At 36.7% G+C, this 27,198-nt stretch overlaps 1 protein-coding gene across 1 annotated transcript in view; it reads left to right on the forward strand.

The window, feature by feature from the left end:
• SATB1 (SATB homeobox 1) overlaps positions 1-27,198 on the forward strand; it is a 94,770-nt gene that overhangs the window by 38,064 nt on the left and 29,508 nt on the right. The window contains 2 exon segments of the mRNA XM_078151422.1: positions 6,859-7,071; positions 17,907-18,062. Of these exon segments, the coding sequence (XP_078007548.1) occupies positions 6,859-7,071; positions 17,907-18,062 (369 nt within the window).

Here is a 27,198-nt window from a genome sequence, read left to right on the forward strand (position 1 = left end):
TCTCAGTAAGAAATTGTTCTTTGACTGTGTTTGAAACTGTTCGTTGTAAATCATTTGCTTGGGTGTATTTTACCATGTCCTTCTATTTAAGTATGCAGTTTCTGAGACATAGTTTTTGCACACGCAAGCATGCATGTATTTTGGGTGGTCACACTTAAAAAAAACACAGCTGCATTTATTTTATTGATTATACATTCATATGAATGCATGTAGTGTGTTTATTTCAAAGTGTATGCATTTCAATAAAAGCAGGTGCAGAGTGTTAGTGTATGGTGTTAGCATAGAGTACTAAAATACACATGCTAATGCATATGTATATATCTGGAGCTCTGCACAGTTAAATCTCACATCACACATTTGTGTGCACTTACTATAATGTGCAATTCCAACTTAAGTTTTTTTAAATAGTGTAAAATATGTACATATAAATGCAAAGCTTTATGACATAATCAGACAAAGACACTGTTGTCATGAAAGCAATCAGAAGAGTAAGGAACAATGGTGGTCTGGACATGAATATTGCTGGTTGTTTCTGGATGGTGGGCAAGCATGTATTACAATAGTTCCCCCAAATTAAAAATTAATAACATCACATGGAGGGGAGTGGAGAGGTACCTGGTAGGTGTAAACAGGCCACAACCAATGAGAAGCTTCAAAGAAGTTATGGACTAAAATGTGTCATCAAGGAAATGTTTGGTAGAAAAAGAAGACAGCCTGGTCATCTGGCAAGGATGAGGGATGACAGAGTACTCCATTGGTACTCTCAATCAGGAGAAAGGAAGGAAGGCCTCTAGAACATGAGGTTGGCCCACTGTAAGGAGCACGTGGGAGTGTTCAGACAACGATCATGTTTAGAATGGGCAGGCATGGACAGACTGCAGTGTGCACCATTGAACAAGACTCCCAAATTGATGAGATTGATCTCAGAGCCATTTGAGTATTTGCCCTGGGAATTTCATATTAACTACGTTTGCATGCATCATAATACATCAGCATGAGCCTCACAGGACCATCACAATCATAGGAACATCCCTCCTCCCCCCATTACTCAAGATTGTTCTGCAAATATAATTCATTTGTGGTCAAGTTTTTTTTAAATAATTTCTTAAGTTTTTAGATGCTTTTTGCATTTGGTGGAAATATGTTCTTACATGAATTACTCTTGAAGAGACTGAATCTCAACAGAGGCCAGTTATTTGTGCCTGTTTCATGAGGCTTTAGTAGAGGCCAAAATATTTTTTTAAATTTTTCTAAAGCTTCGAAATAAACACTTCCCAGCTTTGATATACTCCTGGAAAGTTGCTATTTAAGCATAGAGCATTCAGCTTTTATATGTGTCACATGTATCATACATGTATGACATATCTATGTAGCAGTGAGATTTTTATAATAAAACCCAGAGTTTACTTGGATCCCATCCTCAGGCCTTTTCCTTTTTTTTTTCTTTTCCTTTTGTCTTTGGCACACTTTATTTTCCAGTAAAATGAAGAATGAAGATGGATTATTCAAAACTGATAACAGTAATGGACCATCATGCAATGTTTTATTGAATTTGAGTTCTGTAAATTATCTGGTGGAGAGAAATTTGCCTGCTTAAGTATAACAGAAATTGCCACTATGTTCATATAATTCTTTGCAGTGTAATTTAAGAAAAAGCACTATCCATATCGCTATTGAATCAAAGGTAAAAAGGTGCTATTCCACCACTATGACAGCTCTCCCTTTGCTGCTAAACGACATAGATGAATGTGGCTGCTTATAACTCACTTGGCAAAGGTCCAGGTGAGTGGGTGGAGTTAGAAAATCTTCTTTCACCTGGACATGTGATTTAAAATTCACTGCAAATGGGGCATTCAGAGGTGCTTTACATATTTGGGGGAGGTTTTGTCAAATCATATTTTCTTTGTACATGCTTTGAAGTTCCATGAAGCTGATAAAAATCTATCTGAATCAGTGATTATGTTCAAAGAGGAGACAAAGTGGAGGCCAGACAGGCTATGTTTTTGTTCAAATTGGCAGACACTTTCATTTATCTGCTCTTTTAAAGAATTCTTAATTAGTTTTGGAAAGTACTGATAATATTTATTGAACATTTTTTTACAATTAGTAATGAACTATGCTTGTGATGACTTGCAAACTCTTCTTTGGGAATATAAAAATAAACAGGCTTAGGAATCTCTTTGTAAATTCATTTTTTCTTTGGAAAAAGTTTAAACTTTCACTTCCCAACCTAAGTTGAACCTAAGTTGCAAACTAATTTGAAACTTCTCTATGATAATAACGGCTTCAAAATCTATAGACTAACACTTAAAAAACCTCCAGCAAGGGGAAAGGCCTTTCGTAATTCAAGCTTCTATAATTTCACCTTCTATACCTTCAATAATGATGATGACTAATAATAAATAATAATAACAGTAATTAGCATTTATAGGGCACCTACTGTGTGCTAGGCACTATGCTAAGCACTTTATAAACATTATCTCATTTGATTCTCATCACAACCCTGGTAGGTAGGTGCTGTTATTATCTTCATTTTACAGATGAGGAAACTGAGGCAGACAGAAGTTTTTGACTTGCCCAAGATCATACAGCTAGTGAGTATCTGAAGCTAAATTTGGACTCGGGTTTCCCTGACTCCAGACCCAGTGCTCTACTCACTAGACTAGACCTAACAATGCAGGCTGCCTGTGCCTGCCTATCCTTAGTGTAATCCTTTTCTGTCCCCTCCCATACGTTCCTGACAGTGGGTCCACCTAATGTTCTAGAGGCCTTCCTTCCTTTCTCCTGATTGAGAGTACCAATGGACTGTCCATCTGTCGTCTCTCATCCTTGCGATGTGACCATTTGAACTGTTTCATACTAGCCTTCACACAACAAACAGAATCTATCACTGGACCCATACTTAAAGTGAACCTCTGCCCTCAGGGTGCTTACATTCATTCTAATGAGGGGAAATACACATTCACATATATATATGTATATACACTTATGTATATATGCACATATACCTACATATCAGGACACATACAAGAACTATATATTAGTTGAAAAGTAATCTTAGGGAAGCAGGCCCTAGCAACCAGGAGGACCAGGAAGAGACATGAGCTGAATATGAATACTACAGGAATAGAGGAATTCTAAGGGTCTGATGCTGCAAGGGAAAGCATTCCAGGCATGAGAAAAACAGCTAGTGCACAGGCTTAGAGCTTATTCTCTGCCAGCAAGTCTTTTAAGAACTCAGGGTTATTTCTGTATCAGAATGAAGCATCACAATAGGGCTTTAAAGAAGGGAAATGGGTAAAACTGGTAGTAGATGTGCTGTTCCAAACTAGCTAAGTTTTTCTGTGCTTTTAGTTTTTATTCTTGCCCTTTTAAAAACATTTGGGTTGATTTTAGTGTGTGTATGTATATATACATACATATATATATATATATATATATATATATATATATATTTTTAATGATGGGTAAAAATTGTGTGTGTGTGTGTGTGTGTGTGTGTGTTTAAAACTGGTGATGTAGATACCATGTAAGGACCTTGCCCTTGATGAATAATAGGAATGTGCCTTTTAAGGTCTCAAATGTAGCGTATGAGATACTGGTCTTACTGCCATGGTAGGCTAGAATCTTGTAGCATCTACATTTTAACTTTTGTGAGATGTGAGGTTTTGAGGACTGGCCACCCAAGCACATATACCACTGATGTGACTGTGACTTCAGCATGATGTTAGGGACAAGTTTCCTTTCCCCAAAACTGGACAAAGTAATAAGGGTGTTAAATATGTTCAATAAATTTGTATCCAGACATTTCAGCACCTCAGATAATAAGTGGCAGGTACTCTGGGATTGTGTTATGACATTATTGAGCCGTGAAGCAGAAATCATCGGAAGGCAGGTTCATCTTGGGCCCTTCTCTGAGGAGCTTTTGTTACTGAATGACCATTGTACATTTTGAAGTAACCCCTTAGATTGGCAAGTCTCCATGTATTCCCAACTATAATGGCAAACTAAAACACAGTGGCCATACCTACAAAAACAACTTATTTGTTCAAGTGTTTTCCTGTAGTTAAATCCTGACACCTATATTCTGAGAGAATTTTTCCAAAGTGGCCTAATCATGTTTTTAACATATTCATAAACTGTGGTCAGAATGTTTTGTAGCTATTTTTCCCATGCATTGTCCACCAGGGGGCACTCCCCCCATTGAAAGCAATGGGTAAACTGGTTTCAAAATATCTGGTATTATCTACACTGGCCTACCTACAGTCACTTTAGTGCTTTTGGCAATAATTCAGCTCTCCCCAAGAATTTTTAAGGCAAAAATTAAGCACTTGACCCACTAGGATAATTATGTTGAATGGAAATAATTTTTTTTCCTCCAAAATATTTAAGTATAGCTAGTAATTGATAGGAGAGACCTGCAATAAAACTTATTTATACCAACTCCTTAAACTTTGAGACAGCTTTTTTTATTCAGTAGCCATGGTGCCTCATTTCTTAATCCAAACCAGGACTTTTTTCATCTTAGATGCAGGAAGAAACGAAACATAGAACCTCTCCCCAACCTTGTACGTAAAAAAAAAAAGCAGTCTCATTTTTTTTAAAGTCCAGTATCAAGCTTCCCACATATAATTGCCTAGAAGATATTTATTTGATTCCTTTCAAACCACTCAGTCCCATAGCCTGCTCGTTTGGGTCATGTCTACCACACTGTAATCTCCCCAAGACTCTCATAAGGTCTCAATGAAGTGTTAACTTTGAATTTTCTATCCATCAGTATTAGGGTTGACTAGTCACCCTTTTTACGCTGTTTTTGTATTCTGCATACATTTCACTTAATAAGAATATAATATAGATGATGTGCATTTAACATGTGTGCCTCTCATACATGGAGCCATTTTACAGCCTCTCTCGCTCTATTGCCTGCTTTCTTTTCATGATTATCTATGGAATCGTCCATATGTATTTGGGCAAAATGAAACATGGACAGAAAGAGGGAAATGTTTCCCTAATCTTCATTTTTATTTTTTTAAGAAATCTCTTAGGCTATGTCACTATGATATCACGTGCTAAATCATTTCAGTCACAAATTTTCTTGAACCAACTATTTGACGTCATATGGATAAACAATCCGGATGACTGATGATACTTTTTGTTCGAATTTTAATTGAATTAACTGCAGGCTTTGTCATTGTAGAGGAACAGTCTTTGCCTAATACAAGTACCTCAAAGCTCTGTTCTCATTTTTCAATCTAATTTGTGCACTTCTCTTGAAGTTACAACTAAGTCATACTTAATAGTCATTATGGCTGTTCTCATGACATAGTTTGTGCAATAGGCACAAAATATGAACGTGTTTATTTAGAAGCCATCCCCTATTATATGCAAACTTCTTACCTTGAATTTTAAAGAAAGTGTTGTTTTCATCAAGTTTGCACCCAGCTATTTGGACAGTGATCTACTTTAGCAGATTAAAAAAAAAGAAGAAAAAGGAATTTGCAGATAAGCTTTTAAAATGCCATAACATTTAAAGACTACTTCCTTTTTTACCAAATTGTCCCATGCCTTAGACTCTTGTTCCTCACCTCCAATAGTATTTTTATGAAGGCTTTGGAAAGGGGCATCAAGTGTCGATGGCCACTTGCAGACTTTGCCCTCCTCATCTATCAGATCTCTGATGTCTGGCTCCATTTTGTTGGCAGAGAAACAAATTCAGCTCTGGTGATCCCGACATTATTCCACACAAAGGGATTGGAGATGGAAAAAGGGAAGGAAGTTCAGTCCTTGAAAAATAGAAATTTTTTAAAAAAAATTAACTGAAACATTTAGAAGGAAATCTTCACTTTCTTAAAAGCATTCTTCAAAAACTATAAAAGAATTTGTCATAAAATAATAATGACCTCCTTGATGGGGGAATCAATCATAAAAGCTCTCTTTTGCCGTGATAATTTTCTCATATTGCTGATGACCATTCTTAGCCTAGAAATTACTAATATGATTTACTTGAGGTGCTAGTAATCTAGGAAATGCAGATATTCTATACAACATCTTAAATTCTATTTTCATAAAAGGACAAATGTTCTTTTCATTAACATTCTACTGTGGATCCTTGTAATGTGGAAAAGCAGTTATGTATTTCAAATTACATCTGCGTCTTCTGAAGTTCAAAATTTCAGCATTACACATATTAGATTACTGGTATAGCAGGATAGTATTTGAAAGTATTTGGAGTATTGCAGTGTAATTCTCCAGTATAAAATTGAAAGGCCAATTGGTGTCACTTATTTTTAAATAATTTGAGCTGGTTATATTCTAATGTGCAATATTTTTAATGCTTCTAAAGTGGTGCCTTGGGAGTGTTTTTTTTTATTTGTTTAATCAAATTTCTGAAGCATTTTCCTTTAAAGTCCGTCTTTCCTTTCTCAAGATGGCTTTTTTTTTTCCCCTTTCCATATTGAACCGCCGATTTTTCTGCAGCTTTGGTCTAGCCAGCATGAGAACTATGCAATCTAATGTTGCTGAGCTGAGGATTTCACTTCATCTTCACTTCTCTCAATTGTCTTACTGTGAAAGATTTCATGGCAAGTTAAGCCACTAAAAGGAAGGAGACCAATTAGGCAGATTCAGTTTATGTTGTATGTAAAGCAGATGCTTAATAAAATTAAGAATACAATTGAGGCTCTCTTCTACACCACCTAAATTGTCACTAATATATTCCTATGCAGAATTAATGCCTCTGACTGTTCATTTTCTAAACGTAGTGGAATAGAAAAAGCAATACTTAGGGATCGCTTGGCACAGTGTGCTTTCCCCAACACCCAGGCACAAGCTCAGGCTTTCGTCTTCATTCCCCTGCAGGGCTTGCTCTCAGAAATCCTCCGAAAGGAAGAGGACCCCAAGACTGCCTCGCAGTCTTTGCTGGTTAACCTCCGGGCTATGCAGAACTTCTTGCAGCTGCCGGAAGCTGAAAGAGATCGAATTTACCAGGATGAAAGGGAAAGGAGTTTGAATGCAGCCTCCGCTATGGGTCCAGCACCTCTGATAAGCACACCCCCCAGCCGTCCTCCCCAGGTAAAGAAGCATCCCCACTCACCCATAGGAGCATTGCATTTCATTGGGCTCGTTCCTTTCCTTTACACAGAAGGGTTTCCACCTCAAAATTCTCTTCCTTGAGTACCGTGTAATTTGGAACTGGCCTCAAATAACGAATCTGGTATGGGATTTAGATGGGGAAATAAAACTTGAATTTAAATCCTGGCTTTGCCTTTTACCATTCTTATGACCTTGGACAAGTCATGGACCTTCCATAGGAGTTCTCTGAAATCCCTATAGCCTACTGGTGTGTGGATAAATTTCTGGCAGTGCATGAACTTGGTTAGAAAAAAAAATACATCTTTATTTTCACTAGCCTCTAACTGAAATCGAGCATTTCCTTCCATTGTGAATTTTAAAAAAAAAACTTTATTCTGAGAAAGGCATAGAAGCTTCATCTGCCTGCCAAAGGGGTCCATGGCATTAAAAAGGTTAAGAAGCTCCAAACTAGAATATCCACCTTTGAATTCTCTGTAGATTAAAAAAAAAATTGTAGTTTACTGTTCTATTCAAAACGTAGTCAGTCATCAGATATTTCTCTCATCACTGTTAAGGGAAGACTGTTTAAATAAAAGAAAAAAATAGTTTAAAAGGTAAATTTCCCCCTCAAGTTCAGGTCCAGAGTTTTATGATTTGTAGTAAGAGAAAATAATTCTATTTGTATTTATGCTTTCCAATATACACTGCAGCTGGTTCCAATTACAAATCATCTCATTTGTAATCTTTCATAATTAAGTTTCATACAGTCCTTGAAAGCTGCTTTAAAAGGGGACCTATAAAGATTTTTGTCCGTTTCCCCAGAAATAGGTATATTGTATATTACAGTATAAATTTTTCACCCAAGGGAAAAAGATGTATTTTCAATTCTTTCTGTTCTTGCACCTATGTTAAAAACAAAACAAAGCAAAACTTGTGGACTTAGCTTCTAGTCTGAGACCTTTCAATAGACTTTCATTGCTAGACATGATTAGCATATGGAGTATGACTATACTGTAATGAAAGTGATTGGGGTTTGTTGTTGTGTGTATTTTTAAAACAAGCTTACTATAGCTTATGCATCTAAATGAGTGTTCTTGTCTTCAAAGTAGTCACCTTGGAAGGATATATACTTATTCTAATGAAGGTAAAATTGGGAAGTAACAGAGAGAAATGTCTTAGGAAACAAGGTGGTCACTATAATATAGTAAAACAAAAGCCTACTTTTTGTGGATTGTGCTAGTCAGTGGTCTATTATTCTTATCCCTATTTGAGTTTAGAATGTAAAATCCACTAGAAACTACTTTTCAAGGTAAAGAGACTATTCATCCCTAGCTATATTCTGTATGAGTGCCCTGAAATATTATGAACAATGATATTCTTAATGCATTATAACCAAACAGCACCATAAAGTATAAATGCACTGGGTTAGCATCATTTGTCTGATAATCCCTTTCTAACATAGGTCCCATGGGATTCTATACTCTCTGTTTTGTCTTTTCATTAAAAAAAATGTTTTTGTGGAACTCTTAGTAACATGAAACTTGCTTTGCCTGTATTCATTTTGAAAGAGTGACTTCCTTCAAGGCTCAGCTCAAGGTCACCATCCTACATGAATCCTAAGCTGATGTAAGTGTCAGTCCCCCCCAGCCCCTGGAAACAGACATTTGTTTTTAACTCGCCTGCATTCTCATGTTGTTTCTCCCCAGTAGAAGAGAAGCCACTGAAAGCCAAGGACCACTGAGTTCTTGTCTTCACAGCCTCAGAGCTGGGCTCACTGCCTGGCCAAAGAAAAGGCCCTTACTAAATGCACGATGCACCTTGTCCCACTAGACTGTGCGTTTGTTGTGTGGGGTTAACCCTATGGAAGCCTGTTGATGGAGTTATTAACCTCAGTTCAGTCACTGGTAATTCACTGTTAAAACAGATACTGCAGTAGGTTCTTTGGCACACTTCTTAAGCTACAGCACTACAGAAGGAACCCAGGTTCCTTCAGAGTAATGACTTGAGTCTGGAGCTGCTTTGTTCAGATATTCATCACCAGGCTTGCTTTTACTTAAGTACAGCTTCTTATGTTCGGATTTTTTAGTGCCTTAGGACTTTTCTGCGTCCTAATATGAAGTAAAACAGTCTCCTCCAACAAGGCGTATTTGCCAAACTACTGCAGACTCATTGTTGCATGTAACTTCTATATTACAGTTTACTCTTATTGTAAGTTACTATTGGGTAGTAGTCTTTCATTTTGCAAACTGTTGTTCTTTGATAAATTGGGATAGCCCACAGAGATAATTTCTTTGGTTCTGAATTATTTATGTGCCCCCTCTCTGTTTCCTGAATTAATCAGTTAATCAGGCCACTCAAGCTATTTAGACCTGGCCAACAATGCAAACATTTGCATCAATACAATGTATAAGTAATACAGAACTACCCAGTGAAGTTAATTTAAAATTAAAATGGCTTATCAAAGCCCAATACTTATCCATCCAGTAGAGTCAGTAAGATGATTCTGGTAGTATATGTGTCATTCTCTCTCTCCTTCAATTGTCTTCCTACTTCATCTAAGGTTCCTTTATGGAGCAGAAGCTTATATATTTAGTGCCTACTTTGTGCAGAGCCTGATTCTGGATGCTGGGAAGAAATACAATGCATTTATGAAGTGCCTACTATGTACTAGACACTGTGTTGTGTGTTAAAGATATAAAAGTAAGAATGAAACCATCCCTAGCCTCAAAAAAGCTATAGCTTCTCAGGGAAAACAACACACAAACCATATGAAAATGTGAAACACTTCCTAAGGAAGTGCAAGCCACGTTTGAGAGGAGGCAATCCGGGTTGAATCAGGAACAACCTCCCATAAGAGGTGGCACTGGACTTGGGAGGAAACTCAGGATTCTGGGGCAGAGGTGAGGGAGGAGGGCCAGCCAACCTGGCAAGCATCCTGTGTCAATTTAGGGAGATGGGATTTTATGTGTGAGGAATAGGAAGCCTGGGGTCAGTTGGACCGAATGCAGAATGTGTCAAGGGGACAAAAATAGAAGTCAAGAAAGGTAGGTCGGAGCTAGAGCATGAAGGAGGAGCCTGTATTTATTCCCAGAGGAAACAGGGCCCTTTTAGAGAAGGGGAATGCCTCCCGTTTGTGCATTCAGAACCTCACTTTTTTACTGGTACACATGATGGGTGTGGAAATAGGAGACTTGAACCTATTCCTTCATAGAGTTTACTATCTAGTACCTTACTGTAAGACCCAAATACCAACAACTATCAGTAAAAATATTACAGGACAAGTATTATGGAGTGGATAATAAGTCACTTTGTGTGGTCTAGGGAGAAGCGCATTGCTGATTTTCATGTGTGGGCTGTAAAGAGTGAGCATGAGAAGGTGGGGATAACATTAAATAAAAAGGATTCCCTCAAGCAGAGAGGCCTGAAGACAGACAAGTGCTGAGCAAGTTTGAGAAATGAAGTCATCTAATTGGGCTACCCTGTAAAGTATCTGGAAGGGAATGGAATATGGAAATAAGCATTTATTAAATGCCTACTGCTTACCAGGCAAAGTGCCAACTTCACACATATTGTCTCATTTGATCTTCACAACAACCATAGGAAGTGGGTACTATTATTATCTCCATTTTATAGTTAAAGAAACTGAGGCAGAAGAGGTTAAGTGACTCGTCTAACATCATATACAGCTAAAAAAAGTGTCAGAAACTGGATTTGAACTCGGGTCTTCCTAACCACAGGCCCAGTGTTATATTCACTGTTCCACTGTGGAGGAAAGTAAAAATGAAATAGTTTAAGAAACACTTGCTAAGTACTTTCTAAGTGTAATAATGTTGGAGACCCTTGATTAAGGGACAAAGAAATTTGAACAGTAGTTCTTGGAGAGCAGAGACTGTCTTTGGCCTCTTTTTATATCCTCAGTGCTTAGCACAGTGCCTGGCACTTAGTAGATGCTTAAGAAATGTTTATTGACTGATTTAGTAGCTGATAGGGGCCATCGAGGTGTGTACCATGGAGCATTATGATACAACCATGCATAAGAAACCTTTATCTAGCAGTGATATGGTAGGTAAATTACAGAGAGGATCTAGAGAATGGAAGCAGGAAGACCTATTTAGAACCTTCAGTAGGTTGATACCAGTGGGAAGAAAAAAAAAGTTTATGAGTGTAAAAGATGTTAATCAAGGGTGGAATGGGCAAGAATTGGTAGCAGCTGGGATTTAAAGAGAGAAGGAAAAATCAAAGACTATTAAATTCTAATGTTTCCAACCTGGAAGCCACTTATCACAACTTAATGTTAGATAATATTATAGGTTAATAACTATTTCTTGGGTGGATTTAATTCAATACTTTGATTTAAACCTTTTGATTTTTTTTTTAAGTGAAGTGGCATTGAAACATCTGTTTTGTATTTTTAAATGCATATCCTAGAGTAGTCCAAGAGTAACACCATTAGCAGCAGTTGAAATGTAACAACTTTTAAAAATTAGTGATAGTAAGCCACACAAGAAGTTTTAATATGCCCATGGCATATCACAATAAAAAAGTGTGAATCAAAAACATGCCAATTATAGTTGGTTTACAGACAAAATTACCACGCATCTGGTCAGTCTAATTCTAACCAAACACAAAGGAACAAAATCAAGAGAAAAGCAGAGCAGATGCCCTGAGAGCAGCCTAGACCAGCCTCAGGCCATTCTCCACGAATTCATCACTGTTGAGAAATCTTGATGTTTCTCTTAAAGTCATATTCCAAATACAGTCTCCAAAGCACACTGCTGTAATGATCCCTGTTTGGGTTGTGGGGGTGAGTATAAATTAATCCCATCTTTACATGAACCCAGGATTTTCCTTGTGCCCTCAGATTCACTGAGGATGCTCTAAGAACAGTTTATTTTGGAAAGCCTGGGTTAAGATGTGAGTTAAACTAGACCCAGAGCAAGAATGTGACCAAGTAAAGTGAATTACTCGGTTCACTTACTTCTATCCAGGTAGGTCCAAAGGTGTGTTGTGGCCAAGTGGATGAATCACTAGACTTAGGCTCAAAAAGACTTAGATTTAAATCTTCCTTGTACATTGACTAGCTGTATGACTGGCCAGGTTGTTTAATCACTGTTTCTTCATGTGTAAAATGAGGACAATATGATTTAAAACATTGTAATACATAAAATGGTTATCCTTCCTTATTCTTTTTTTTTTCAGCTTCTGAGTTCCTTCACCCTAACTTCATTCCTGGGGCACAGTAAAAGATTTAATCAGAATATTCTCTAATATAACAAAATATCCCTAGCTCTCCAAACTGGAAAAATTTATGAATGAGGGAGTGGCTCCTTATGTTATGGCTGATAAAAGAACAATTGTATTTCCCTAATGTCCAGTGGGATGAGGTTGGGATAGAAACTAATTAATTGACCTTCCCTTATTATTGGACAGTTGTGACTCAACCTCTCATCATCTGCTTTACTTTCCCTCTATTAAATAAGACAGCTCTTTTGAAGGATTTCATCTGGGTTGTATTAAAACATTTGTTTATCACCAAAAATCACAAAAGAGTAGTAAAAAAAAAAAAGAAATATTCATTTTGGAATGGGAAAAATAAGACTACTGATTATCTTCTTTTTCAGTGAAAGATGGAAAGTTATGCTGTTGTGTGAGTGGACTAAACAAACAAAAAACCTCCTGAGATAATATAGTAAATTCAACTCACTTTTAAATTCTTTGGGCCTCAGTTTCCATATCTGTAAAATGAGGGGATTGGACTAGATGGCCTCCATGATACCTTCTAGCTTTACTGGATTAAATTAGAGTCTACAGTTGTCAATGTCATTGGGTCACTTTTTTGAGTGTGCACCTAAGATGCATTTAACCTTGTTCTAGATTCAAAAATTTAGGGACAGCTCTGCCTCCTCAGATGAATTTGATAACTACTAATATCTATGACCCCATAAAAAAAGTGAATCAACCAACCAATCGATGAAGACTTTTTTGGATTTAAAGTTATTTCCTGGTTGATCTTATAAAGTGTTCTAAATAAAATTTAGGCTAAATTTCAATAATGCCATTTTTCATGGCACATAAAATATTTGAATTGAATTGAAAATTAGTTTCTCTGCTCCAGGCCAATTTTTAAAAATACTTTTTTGATACCTTTTTTGGAAATCATCTTATATCCTCCCTATCCACTATGAAACCAGAGGTAGTACATTGGATAGAGTGAGTGCTTGACTTGGAGACAGGAAGACCTGAGTTCACATCTGGCCTCAGACACTTACTAGCTGTGTGACCCTAAACAAGTCATTTGACCTCTGTCTGCCTCAATTTTCTCATCTGTAACGGGTAGATAATAATAGAATCTGTCTCCCAAGGTTGTTGTGAGGATTAAATGATATGATATTTGTGAAGATCTTTGCCAGCCCTAAAGCATTACGTCAATGCTAGTTATCCCATCCCTCCCACAAGTGTGTGGCAGTTTATGCAAAATTAGCCATTTATATTCTGTGTCCCTGTCCCCTCCCCGCCTCTCTTTTAAGAGGGAAAAAAGCTCAGATCAGTTTTAGGGTGAAAATTTCTGAGCCTAAACAATTTTAATTCATTCTTTAATCAGTTAGAATTTTAGAGAAAAATCAATAGCTACTTTTAAGAAAAATTATAAGAATTTTTTAAAAAAGTCTTTTAAAGCATATGTTTATTAAACTTAAATATTGATTATGTGTATTATGTGTTTTAGAAGAACAGCGCTTTAGGAAATATTTTAATTATATGTGAAAAATCTACGTCAGTATAAAGTTCATAGAAGTATTCTGCTGACCCCTTCTAACCCACCCCACTTGTTTGCAGAATCCATTGTGCCTGAGATCCCGATACAAGGAAGATATATTAGGATCGTCTCATTCTGAAATGGCTACATTAACACATATAACCCATGGCAGAGATGCCATAGATCATATTATAGGGAGCTTCCAAATGACTTGTGACATTAAAAAAAAACTTTTCTCTTGATTTTCTTCTTAAGAAGTTAGAGAATAAATATGCAAATTTTATACAAAATTAACCTTATTACTTTAAATAAAGATCCTCAAAACACACGAACCCAAATATTAAACAATCATTACTCATAACAGTGATGGTATTTTTCAGGGACAAATAAAAAATACTTCAAAATTAAATCTTGCATTTTTAGGTAATATTGCTAAGATAACTTTTATATTTTTAGTTTCCTTTCTTAAAATCACATATGCAAAACTGATGCTTGAATTAATCATACTAAGTTGTTAAGGCATGGATCAGAATAGTTTTCCCAAATTGTTCCCAATTTGTCTTCACAAGAACTTTTCTATATAAACCCCTGAACCTTGGAACTGTCATACATCCTGTGCTGAACACTTGGAGGGCGACTAGGTGGTGCAGTAGAGTGCCAAGTCTGGAGTCGGGAAGACCTGAGTTCAAATTTGGCCTCAGGCACCAGCTATGTGACTCTAGGCAAGTCACTTAACCCTCTTTGCCTCAGTTTTCTCACCTGTAAAATGAGCTGGAGAAGGAAATGGCAAACCACTTCAGTATCTTTGCCAAGAAAACCCCAAATGGGGTCACAGAGAGTCAAACATGAGTGAAACAACTGAACAACAGAATGCTGAACACAGATTATAGAAAATGCTACAAATTCAGATAATCTAATAGTGTCTTGTGCCTCCTATAAATCATAAATAATCAGGAAATGATTTTTAAAACTGAAAAGTTTTGCCTTAATGATAAATGATGACGAATACACCCAATGGTGTCGCCCATTCCCACAGGGGAGAAGAGCTAATGAACACTCCAACACATAAATCTAACAGTACTTCTGGGCAGCTCTGTACTCATGGAGTGTGTAGCAAATCTTGCCTTGATAAAAGCTATTCTGAAAGCAACTGCATTTATTATACTGCCTGTGATGTTTGCCGACTAGAGCTGAAAAGGGGTTTCGCCTGGAATGAGCTACTTTATGAATTTTAATTTAGGACATAATATTAAAAGCTAAACCTGGATTAAAGAAGGATGTGGGTTTGTTTTTGTCTTTGTTGTTGTTGTTATTGTTGTTGTTTTAAGCTAAAACAGGATTTGGTAGAGTGTGTGAGATAAAAAAAAAATTTTATTTCGGTTTTTCCCTGGGGGAAAAAATGTGAGCTTCCCTGGTTGTGAAAACCTGTTCAACTTGGTTACCCCTTAAGCAATAGCATGTGTCTTGTTTTGAAAAACTGTTTCCATAAATTCTCCTAACCATAATCAATCTTCTACGATGAGATATGCATCTGAGCAGATAAGCTGGGAAGGATAAGTTTTTTCTAAATATTTTTTAAATGACTAAGGAAAGTTTACTCTCCTTGCCTTTGTAAACACTGCAGTTCTTTTTACATTCTTTGTTTTTAGGGGAAAAAAAAAACCCAGAAAGCAGCTTGTCAAGATCTTGGTTTCCACCCGAAAATAGCCACAGCTGTGATATATGATGATATTAAGCTTTTGAGTGGATTATTTATATGATTTTATAAGTTGTGCTTTTTTAGTTAAAGTTGTGATCTTTCAAGAGAGATTGTGCTGGACAGAACCCAGAAAACAAATGGGAGGACTGAAAGAGATGAATGGAGTCCGGATACCATATGCTAAACTCTAAAGCAAGCATGTGCATTTTGCAAAGGAGTGAAAAGAGTTGTTGTTGAGAATTACCCAGAGCTATGTTTTTAGTTTACACTTTACATTTTGTTAAGTAGATTGCTCTAGCTGTACTCTTTGCCTCCAATGTTTTTTGGAACATATACCCCCTGCAGGATTTCCATAACAAAGGGTTTTCAATGTAATGTTGAAATTATTTTTCTTTATCACTTAAGCAGTGAAGGGAAAAAATAGTGAATGAAAGTATCACTATGACATGTGTATTCTTTTGCCTCAAAGCAGGACCATCTCATAGATAAATTGCAAATCTTAAACCACATTGGTGTGGGCACTTTCTAGAAATGTGTTAGCCCTTTGGGGACTCTTCAATTTCATTTCCCAAATTACTTCACCGGGACCTTTTATGTCACTACACCTATGAAAGGGTCATTAGATAACTTGGATCATTAGTTCCAGAGCTGGAAGGGATCTCCCTTAAGGTATTTTCTGGCCTAGCCCCTGACCTTAGGAGCTTGACAACAACATTTCACAGGTGAGGCCACCGAAGGTCAGAGGGGTTGAGTTTCCCAAGGTCATCTGGCTACTAGTGGTGAAGGGAAATGAAGGTCCAGGGTGTCTTACTTTCCACATAGTGCATTTGTTTCTCTTTTACTTATCAACAGCTTCTCTGTTTTCAAAAAGCAATTTAAAAATTCAGCCAGTATAATAATTGCCTCACAGTCCAAGAACAGTTTTATAAAAATTAGGAATATAAATTGTTGAAGCAAATGTTTAAAAAATTTAGTATTTATGGGAGAAAAAAATAATTTCCCTTGTTTAAAACCACTCTTTTATGCCTAGCACTTTGTGGGACATGGAAATGAATTTTTTGCATTGGACAAATTGTGTAACATTAGAAGGGGGAAACATATCTTTAGAAATTCAGAGGTCATTAGTTCATCCTAAAACTAAATTGATTTTGTCCTATTTCTGTTATATATTAGCTAATGAGATTTTTTTAAAGTTACTAATAGAAAGGATCTAGGTCTCTGTACAGTCCCATACAAAATTAGGTCCTTAAGAAATTCTTGTAGTTGGAGAAGTACATTTGTGATAAGATTTCCCTTCTAAACCAGCTAACATTTAATTTCACAGTGAAGAAAATCTTTTCATTTCTATGTATATTTCATGAAGGTTCTCAAGTTAATTAATATCAACCCACATTAAAAAAAAACTTAAATGTAGCAGAACATCTACTTATTTGAACTTAAAAAAAACAATGGTAACATCAGTAAGCTTTTAAAGTTGAGTTTGGCTTTTGCCCAAGATCTATGACACTGCCTGAAATTATCAATTTGGCATTTTCATATTCATTGATACACCTCAATGCTGATGCTTCACTTCAAGGTCACATATTATTAAAAAATCTTATTGAACCATTGTGCATTTTGAGTAATGTACAATAATGTTCTTTTTAGATAGAGGGAAATAGTCCTTGATAGTGTGGGGACACAAGTCAGAAGGAAAAACTACATATGTGGTTGCCAGAAAAAGATGGAATAATTACAGAACAGCTTGGACATACACGTATAAAGTAGAACAAGCCTTTATGATAATTAGGAAAGGCACTATACCTGTTTCATGGATGGATAGAAGATTTAAATATGCAGTACTGTAAATTGCTTTGTTATGGAAGATTTTTAAAATGAAACAGGTAAGAGGGAAAAGCATAAAAGCGAAGCCTAATATTTAAAAGGCCACGAATATGTAATACCTATCAGTGATATAATTATCTGTATTAGGCATTGGGCACCAATGAAGAAATATCACTCTACATTATGATTTTAATTGTTTTTTTTAGGTTAGAATTGCAGTTTAAGATAATTGGGGAATAATTCTTTTAGGGTTTTCAAGTCTTTGGAGCTATTGTCTGTTTTCCAGAAAACTCACTTTATGACACTGTAATTCCTAGTTGTAAGTTGGCAAAGACTCTCCTATTACAAATGCAGTCACCTGTGACAATATGACTTCTTTAGCTCAGGCAGCTTGATCTCTGGGCAGGACATAATGGTAGATGACCAAATTGTAGAAAAGTCTATTGTAAAAGTACAGCATCATCCAGTTTGGAGACAGTATTTGCAAATCTTCTGAACAATGCAACGTCTCTCTGTTCACTGCCAAAGAATGACAGTCATATTTAAAATATGTCATAGGTAAAAACAGCAACAATTGCCACAGAACGGAATGGGAAGCCAGAGAACAATGCCATGAACATTAATGCTTCCATTTACGATGAGATTCAGCAGGAAATGAAGCGAGCAAAGGTGTCCCAAGCACTCTTTGCAAAGGTTGCAGCAACCAAAAGCCAGGTAAGAGCCTAACCCGAAACCAGGAATCAACAAGTTTGGGTTGGGTTTTTTGTTTGGTTTGGTTTTAAATAAATGATGCCAGTAGGGTTGTCAATACATCATCACCTCTTTTCTCTATGCTCTTGAGTCATGCCTTGGGTCAACAGTATACTTTAGTTGAGAGCATAATTTTTTGTGGGGTATTAATTGAATTCACTACACATTTATTCAGAGTATCTGGGTGCTTAGGGATACAAAGCTGAAAAATTACCCTAATCCTTGTTTAATATAATAGAGGGGGATAGAATATGTACTCAAGTACATCCAATATTAGGTAGAGCGTGATGAGAGTAAATAAGACATTGCTTTCAGATGGCAGTAGGGAAGGCTTTGAAAGGGTTATACCTGAACTGTTTCTTCAATGAAAAGATGGGTTTAACAAGAGAAAACATGGCTAGATTGTGTTCCGGGTGTGAGGGATGCCCAGCAGAAACAAGCTGAGGAAGACAGGAGCTGGACAAAATGGGAGAATAACTACTGGGTCTAATTTGACTGGAACATGGTAGTGGAGGAAGAGGCAGCAAAGAATGCGAAATACAACTGTAGATGTTGCAGTCAGATTGTGATGGACCTTAAATGTTGCCTTAAGGAGTTCGTAGTTTCCTCTATAAGCAGTAAGGATCTACTAAAGCCTTTGGAGTGGGGAAGAAATGTAGATTTGAATATTTAAAAGATCAATTTGGTGGCTTTGTGAAAGAATTGATTAGGGTTAGAGGAAGTAGAATTGACAGAAGTTGACCACTGATTGGGTGTGAAAGGAGGAAGAGGAAAAAGTCAAAGATGAGTTAGAGGTGTTGTTCTGACTGGGAAGATGTTGGTACTCTCAACAGAAATGGGGATGTCCAGAGCATGGGCAGGTTTTGGTAGGGGATATATTCAATTTTGTACATGTAGAATTTGGTTGCTGGCAAGAGATCCAGGTTGCAGATGGAAATGCAGCACTGTAGCTGAACAGAGAGATTAAAACATGGAAATAAAGATGGAAATAAATATCTAAGCATCATCTGCCTAGAGGCAATCATTGCAGAGTGGGTGAGACTTCAGGGCAAAGAGTATAGAGGGAAAAGAAGGTTCAGAATAGACTAGCTGGACCGTGGGAATAGAGTAGGGGACAGTCTGAAAAAAATCAATCAATCAATCAAACAACAAGTATTTGTTAAGCTCCTACTTGATTCTAGGAACTGTGTTAGGGGATATAGAGACAAAAATGAAATAGTCCCTGACCTCAGGGAGTTTCCATTCTAGTGGAGGAGACAGCATATGTGTGTGTATACGTATATACATACACACACATATACATATGTATATATATTTTATATGTGTATATATGTATATAATACACATGCACACACACATTATATATAATTAATACAAGGTAGTTTAGGGAGAGAGAACATTACATTTACAAATCCTACTTGGTCATGATGAATAAAACATTTTTAAAATTCACCACTGGATCCTATTTACAAGTATAGGAGAACTGGAAATTTTGGGTATTGTCACAGAGCAGCATATTATGTGGGTAGGGGAAGCCCTGAATTATTACTGTTGCTTAAATATTCTAACCACCTTGGCTTCCCTCATATAAATATTTAAAATAATAATTCTGATTCTTTTGTTCTAACTATAACCTCTCCTCGCTAACTTCTACTGTTATAAGGAAAGCTGAATTCTTTAACTTCCAATAAATTTTCATGTATATTGACATATTGCATATTTTCCTTTTATGTAAAAATCTTCCAAATAGTATAGATGTATGAAGTGTTTTAATTACAATGTACAATGTATTATAAATTTATGAAAATTGAGAATATAAAGGCAGAAAAGTAAAAATTATGCAGTCTATTCATCTCATGAGAAATAGAAAGTGAAAAGATATTCTAAGTAGTATTGCTACAGATTTGTCACTTTATTTTCATCACAAGTAAAATAATCTTTGTGAGCAAAATCAAACTGTATACGCATGTGCTCACAACACAATTAAGAGAGGAGCTAAGAGACTGAACAGAATACAGAATTATTTTCTCTTTTCAACATAAACATTGGAAAACATTTCTATGAAAGGTGTTATGGTCATTCTGGGCTTTAATATCAGGTTTTACAAACTGCTGACTTCTACCATGCCTAATGCAGTTGACCAAGCATCTACTAGGTTCCTGCTTTGTGTAAGTCCCTGTCCTGGGTTCTGGAGCCTCACTGATCACAAGCTGCCTAGCCCCTGCACCCCAGTGAGCTTGTCGACTAGTGTACGAATGAGCCCTGTCTGCAAGTAACCTCCCCCAGAGTTAGAAAACTGGTATTCTTAACAGTTCTCCCAAGTGATTTTATTGAGAATCACTTAGCTGTCCATTTCTGGTAAAACATACAATCATGTATTTGGTCTGCGACGTTATAATACGCATTTTTAGCATTTAAAAACATTTTATGGCTGCAACATCACTTGTGGAACTTAACGTAAGCTTCAGTTTAGGATTCGGTTGCTCTTTTTTAAGTTATAGGCTGTAAGGAATACTTAAGGGAGATTTTGGAAATGTTATATAAAAATGATTAAGCTCAGGCTGTGGACTGTAAAAATTATAGCTTTATAGGCCACATGCCTGCCTACCCTTCAATCACTGTCAACGTGATAATTTCTACAATAATATGTTTCTTTTATTGTGGGATTCTAAACAGCAAGTAGTGTTTAAACATTAAACTGAATTGTTTATGTTAGTGCTGTACTCAGCGTGTCATACATCAGGCCACTGTAATCTCTCATGGAATGTAGAATTCTGTCATGAATCATGGCTTGTATATCGGAAATTACTGTAATTTTGATTGGAAATTACAGGGCTCTTGAAATGTTTCTAATTAGGATAGAATGTTCGAGCAGCTTCAAACCTGTATGCTTCTTCAGATGTCTTTATTTACATGGCAAGACTGTACATTAACGGCAAATGTCCTGTTCTCACTTCAGCCCCTGGCCTAGCCCCGCCACTGTTCTCACTCTGGATATTTCATTTAGTAGAGAGGAGGAGCTTACGCTCAAGTATAGTTTGTTATTTTCTCCCTTGTTGACATGCCTTCTTTGGGGTTTAACCCGGATCCTCAAAAACTAAGGTTCAAAGGTTTTAGGCCTTTTTTCTCAGAGGGCAGAGGTATCTCCCAAAACATCACAAACAGTCAAGCTACTGTTTTTTAAAATTAAATTATGGAATTTAGCCTTGATATAAAAACAGTTACTTTTTTTTTAAATAAAATGTTGAGCTCACACAGTTGTACATAACTCTGTGTCATCTCATGTTTGCCTCAACTGATCCCACAAGTCCATTTATATCTGTATCGTGTCCTGTGGTGGAGCTCGTAGCAGCAACCTTGGATTCTCTTTATTCAATGTAAGCTAGCCTTCTCTTCTTCAGGACCCAGACTGTGCCTACCGTAGTCACATAAGGGATGGATATTCCTGGACTTCTTAAACAGCCTTTTTCTTAGGGTCTGTGCTAAGGGCAGACCATTTTCCCAGTGTGGAAGAAAAGATCAGTTTCTAAGCATTCTGCCCAACTGATTTCTTTCTATCAGGTTGAGGTAAATCTCACTGGTCCAGAGGACTTCACAAAATATAAGCAGGGAAGAAAATGACCAATCAGTTTAGATTCCCCATGATGAATGGTCCCCAAGATGGTTCTATCACTGCTGCCCCCCCCAGCCTTTTGTTCTTCTCTCTGACTCTCCCAAAACTGTCTTTTCTTTCTCTTCTTTATGACATTATGAATAACCAACATTATTACAAAGCGTCAAATTCTGCCAACATAGGGAGAGTAGCAGTCCAGGAGAAGAATAAAAACATGGTTATTTACTCAAGTTCTGTTTTAACATGTTGAAGATCAGGGAAAAACTAACTACAGAGCAGTCTAGCCTTACCCGTGGTCAGCAATTTCTATGCTTAAAAAAATGATAATAATGATTTGGAAGAGACAGATAGCTTTTTATGGTTTTGAGCTAAACTCTAAGAGTAGGCTAGATTTGGACCAGCCTTTGGAGAGAGGATTGGGCATGAAAGTGAAGTGAAGGGCGATTTATTCCCTTCATTCTGTCCCGTAGCATCTGACTGTTGTGGCTGAGGGGTTGCCCTCGTATCTTCATCTTTTGAGTTAATCATTTAAATTTCACGGGGTACTCAATAGCTAGAGAGGAGCACCATAAGCCCTCTAACCATGCCACAGGTAAAGGGAAATTGATCATATTGGGCTGCTCAGGAATAGACTGAGGGGAGTTGGGAGGTAGTCTTTCTTTCTTGGATGACCCAGGCCCTCAGCCCTTCTAGAATCAAGGCTTAGAACCCAATTCTTTGTATATATGATTTGGAAGAGGAAAAATAGCCTATTCACAGACAAGGATGGTTTTGCTAATTTATATGTCATCAAAAAGCCTTTTGTTGCCGCTAAAGTTTGAATTTTCGAGAATTTTAGAAGACTTTGGCAGGTACATTAAACTGCGCTGGCATAATTTTTAAATACCTACTAAATTGCAAAAATAGGATTTGTACTTATACAAATCATAAATGTGCTTGTAGTCTTTGCTCAAATTTATCTAGAGCTGAAAGAGACTTCAGACATCATCCAATCCAACCTGTCTCACTTTGCAAATGGGGAAACTGAGGCCCAGAAAAGATAAATCACTTGGCCCAAGGTCCCACAGGATTATATTGGAATACATTTAGTAGGGTTTGTTATTATAGAATTACTCTATTATTGTGTCTTCTTGAGGGATACACATGGGATTTGATTTAATAGAAATTTCTGAGTAAATCTGGAGTAAGATTAGATTTTCATACTTATTTCAGGAATGTAAGTTACCTATGTTTAAGCACAGAAAAAAAGGTGAGATCTAAACATAGTGGGAATAACTACAAATGAATATTTTTATACTCTGAATATTAAAATGAACAGCAGTTTTTTTCCAATTAAATCATATTGGGATTCTGTCAAACGTTTAGTAAGATAACACATTCAAATAATTATGAAAGCAGAATCCCCTAATTTTACTGTTTAAAAAAAATAGTTGATGTGGGTAATAACCATTAAGGTATCATGGTTCAGTTACCATTCATTGGTTACAGTGTTTTCATATGGGAGCCAGAAATGGAATTTTTTCGTGATGGTGGCAGATGTTGAAATCTAATTTTATTCCACAGCAAACCCCTCGAGAGCTCTGAGACTTAAGGTGTATGTCCAGCACGAGCACATTAGTAGTACTATAGGAGGTGCTTTGTATGTTGAAGTGTTACATTGATTTTAATGTTTGAAAAGGTGGGGCTTACCCAGTCTGTAGCATGGTTACAAAGCAAAGGCTTCCTGCAGCCTTAGGTTGCATTGACAGAAGTGTTCAGGAAATTGTCTCCATGTGTAAGCTCCATTGACTTGGGTTCTTTTTAGACAAAGGACTTTGATTATGAAAAGGAGACTTAACATGGCATGCTTTCAGCATTATCTTTCCTTATTTTTACCTTTGGTCCTATGCTATGTCATTATAAAAGTTAAACATTGATACTTGTCATGTATAGATATTGATGTAGCTGAGAATTACCTTCATGCAAAATGGCTCCACCAAGAGGGAACAGGCATTTTAAGTCACTAGCTTTTCTTTTAAATACTTCCTAAATGGTTTGGTAGCTTGGATGCCAGGCCTTGAAGTAGTAGAAGATAGGCTGAGGAGCTCTCACATTCCTCATGATCTTAGATGATAAAAATCACTCTGACCTTTAATTTGAGTATAGGAATTCTGATATGGTAATCAGGATGTCTTCAATATAAGCGCCATATGGCATGTCACAAATCAATGGGACTAGAAGTAATTTGGAGGGCTGACTATCTGTATCTTATACTGCTGCAAAGCTTAAAATAGCAATTTTTAAAAACCAAAAAAAAACCTTTACCAAGCTTTGTAGCTTGCTAAATAGTACATAGTGATCAAATAAATGGCATAGGTGACATTCTACCCCCCAAAATTAGTAAGAGATGTCCTTTATTTTGTTGGAATTAAATTTAATTTTTGTAGAAATTCCAGAAGGCATCTGGCTGATTGGTGAATCTTCATGCTAATCTTGAAATGCTCATTTTAACAAAAATGATTTTTGACAAGATTTCACCTGTGTAACATTTTAAGATATATGACAAACCTAGGTGGATTCATGATTCATGGTTTCTAGTATTTGTGGCATTAGCATCTATCTGTGGCAGGAAGGGTTAGGAGCAGATACCCCTAATCTGTTCCTCCCAGTTCTTGGACTCAGTCCAGCCTCACTGTCACACAGTGCAGTAATCTCACTAGGATACAGAGCTCTCAGGAAAGTGGGGGTTGGGAAGTGGGGAAGAGAGAGTGGGGAGGGGGGAGGAGAGGAAGAGGGAAAGGGAAGGAGGGAAAGTGGGGGTTGAGGGAGGAGAGAAAGAGAAAGAGAGAGAGAGAGAGAGAGAGAGAGAGAGAGAGAGAGAGAGAGAGAGAGAGAGAGAGAGAATGAGAATGAGAATGAGAAAGAGAAAGGCTGAGAGGAAGAGGGAGAGGAAGAAGGAGATGCATACAATGCCCTGGACCAATTTACCTCTGGGAAGAGGTGAAAAGTGTCATGGGAGAAGGAAAAAGAGATCAGGCTAATTGAGTAGCTCCACTCTAAAGACTCTTCTGGTCCTTCTAATCATCTCAGAGTAGTCTGCATTTCTGGCACCTTTTATCCCTGAAAGTGCACAACTAATATTCAGAGATTCCTCACTTAGATGTCCTAAATATATTCTTCATGAATGAGCAGGGTGTCTATTTTACAATTAAAGCTCACTGGCAATAGTAATTCAAAAACTTAAAAATCACTACAACAGTTGGATTCATTTTTGAGAGACTGTTTTTCTTTAATTGTTTCAGTTGTGTCCAACTCTTTGTGACCTCATTTGGGGTTTTCTTGATAAAGATACTGGAGTCATTTTCCATTTCCTTCTCTAGTTCATTTTACACATGAGGAAAAAAACAAGTTGAGTTAAGTGACTTGCCCATGGTCACACAGCTAGTAAGTGTCTGAGGCCAGATTTGAACTCAAGAAGATGAATCTTCCTGACTCCAGGACTGCTGCTCTGTGCACTATGGCACCACCCAGCTGCCCCATTAAGAGATTAGCATGTCACATTTTCCAATATATCAACCGACATTTGTCATATCAGTTGATTGAAGAAAAAGGTCAATTGGAATTATTGTCTGCCGATTAATGTTACTATGCAGAGGTGGTTTAGGATAGGACATGGGATCTAACAAGCATGATTGTATCCAGAGACCGATTAATTTTTGTAACCCCAGTGACTAGTACAGTGCTCAGTACATCGTACTTATTATTTGATTATTCAGAGTAGCTGAATTCGTTGGGTTTTCATTTGCTCGTTTTTTAGATTAAAGGTCTAAAAAGTAAAGGTAACAATAATAGCAGCTAGCATTTATGTAGCACATCAAGGTTTGCAGACCACTTTATATATGATCTCACTTAATCCTCAGAACCCTGTAAAGTTAGGACTGTTATCATCCCTATTTGACAGATGAGGAAACTGAGGCTGAGGGAAGAGGTTAAGTGATTTGCTCAGGGTCATGAAGCTAGTAAGAGTCTGAGGCAGGATTTGAACTCTTATCTTCTTGACTTTAAGACCAACACTCTATCCAATGTAACACCTAACTACCTATAATTAATGGTATGCTCCAGGTTGGATAGAACAGGTTTAGAAAATGAAGGAGTTCTACTTTTGGCAGAAAAAAAAAGTGTAGATTAAGGCATTCATGTGGGGTATATATACCTTATGACTATCTTACTATCATCTATGTTAAAAAAATATTTATATTCTGGCAAAGGTTGATTTTTACCTGTAAATTTTTGGCTCATGGCTATTTCTGGATAAACTGCAATTTCTAGTTGATCTAAATTTGGAATTACTTAATGATAAATTACTCTGATATGTTTTTCCTCATATCATACCTATATATACCTTTAACTTCACAAATATGGGCATCACTAAGATCAGCCTAAGAAATTAATTCTGTTAAGAAACTTTTTTTTTTTTAGGCTTTAAGGACTTTTTTTTCAATTTTAGGATTCCTCTTAAAATACTTCAAGATATTTGGTGTTTTTTTTAAATATTTTATACTGAAGTTATCTTACTTTGTTAGTCTAGCCATACCTTTGGGTCTGGCCTTTTTCCATTAGAGAAGCACACTTGATTCTGTGACTGTGTACCCTTGTTTAGAGTAATTGAATCATGCTTACAGCATCTCTCTCTCTCTCTCTCTCTCTCTCTCTTTCTCTCTCTCTCTCTCTCTCTCTCTCTGTCTGTCTTAGGTAAAATATTCCCTTATTCTTTAGCATACATTCCCCAGTGAAAATTCCCTGTGACATTTTCTAACGATTAGAAACAGAGCTTTAAATGGGAAAATTGGGCAAGGAGGAAATAACACGTTTCTGAATCTGTGAATCTGTGAGCATTAGGCCAGCTTTTTTAAGGAGAAATATTTTAGGTGGTAAAAAAACATAACCACCATCAGCATAATATATTATATTTGTATAGCATCTTATAATTCTTTATGAACTTTCACATATATACATGAACTCATTTGCTTCTCCAAAAAAGCCTGTTAGCTTAGCAGGACAGATACTCTATCTATTTTATAATGAGGAAACTGGAGACCATTCAAGTTAAATGATCAGGATCGCATAGACTTAGGGATTCTTAACCTGAGATTTGTGAACCTGTATTTTTATTTTTAAAAAAAATGGATATTTATTTTTCAGTATAATTGATTTCCTTTGCAAGATTATATATTTTATGCATTTAAAGACATCATTGTAAAGAGTCCATAGTCTTCAAAAGGGTCCATGACACACAAAAAGCTTGACATAGAGAATAAATGGCAAGAATATGGAATGGGACCCACATCTGTTGACTCCACTGTACCTGAAACCTCCATATTAAATACCCTACTCATCACACAAATAATAGATATTACCATCTGTAATTCACATTTGCCTTTTTCTCAAGGGGATGGTAGGGCAAAGAGCTTGGAAAGAAAGTTATTATGTGATAATCTTCCTTTCAGA

Source organism: Phascolarctos cinereus, unplaced genomic scaffold, assembly GCF_003287225.1.
Source record: "Phascolarctos cinereus isolate Bilbo 61053 unplaced genomic scaffold, phaCin_HiC Scaffold_1;HRSCAF=81, whole genome shotgun sequence".
NCBI lineage: Eukaryota > Metazoa > Chordata > Mammalia > Diprotodontia > Phascolarctidae > Phascolarctos > Phascolarctos cinereus.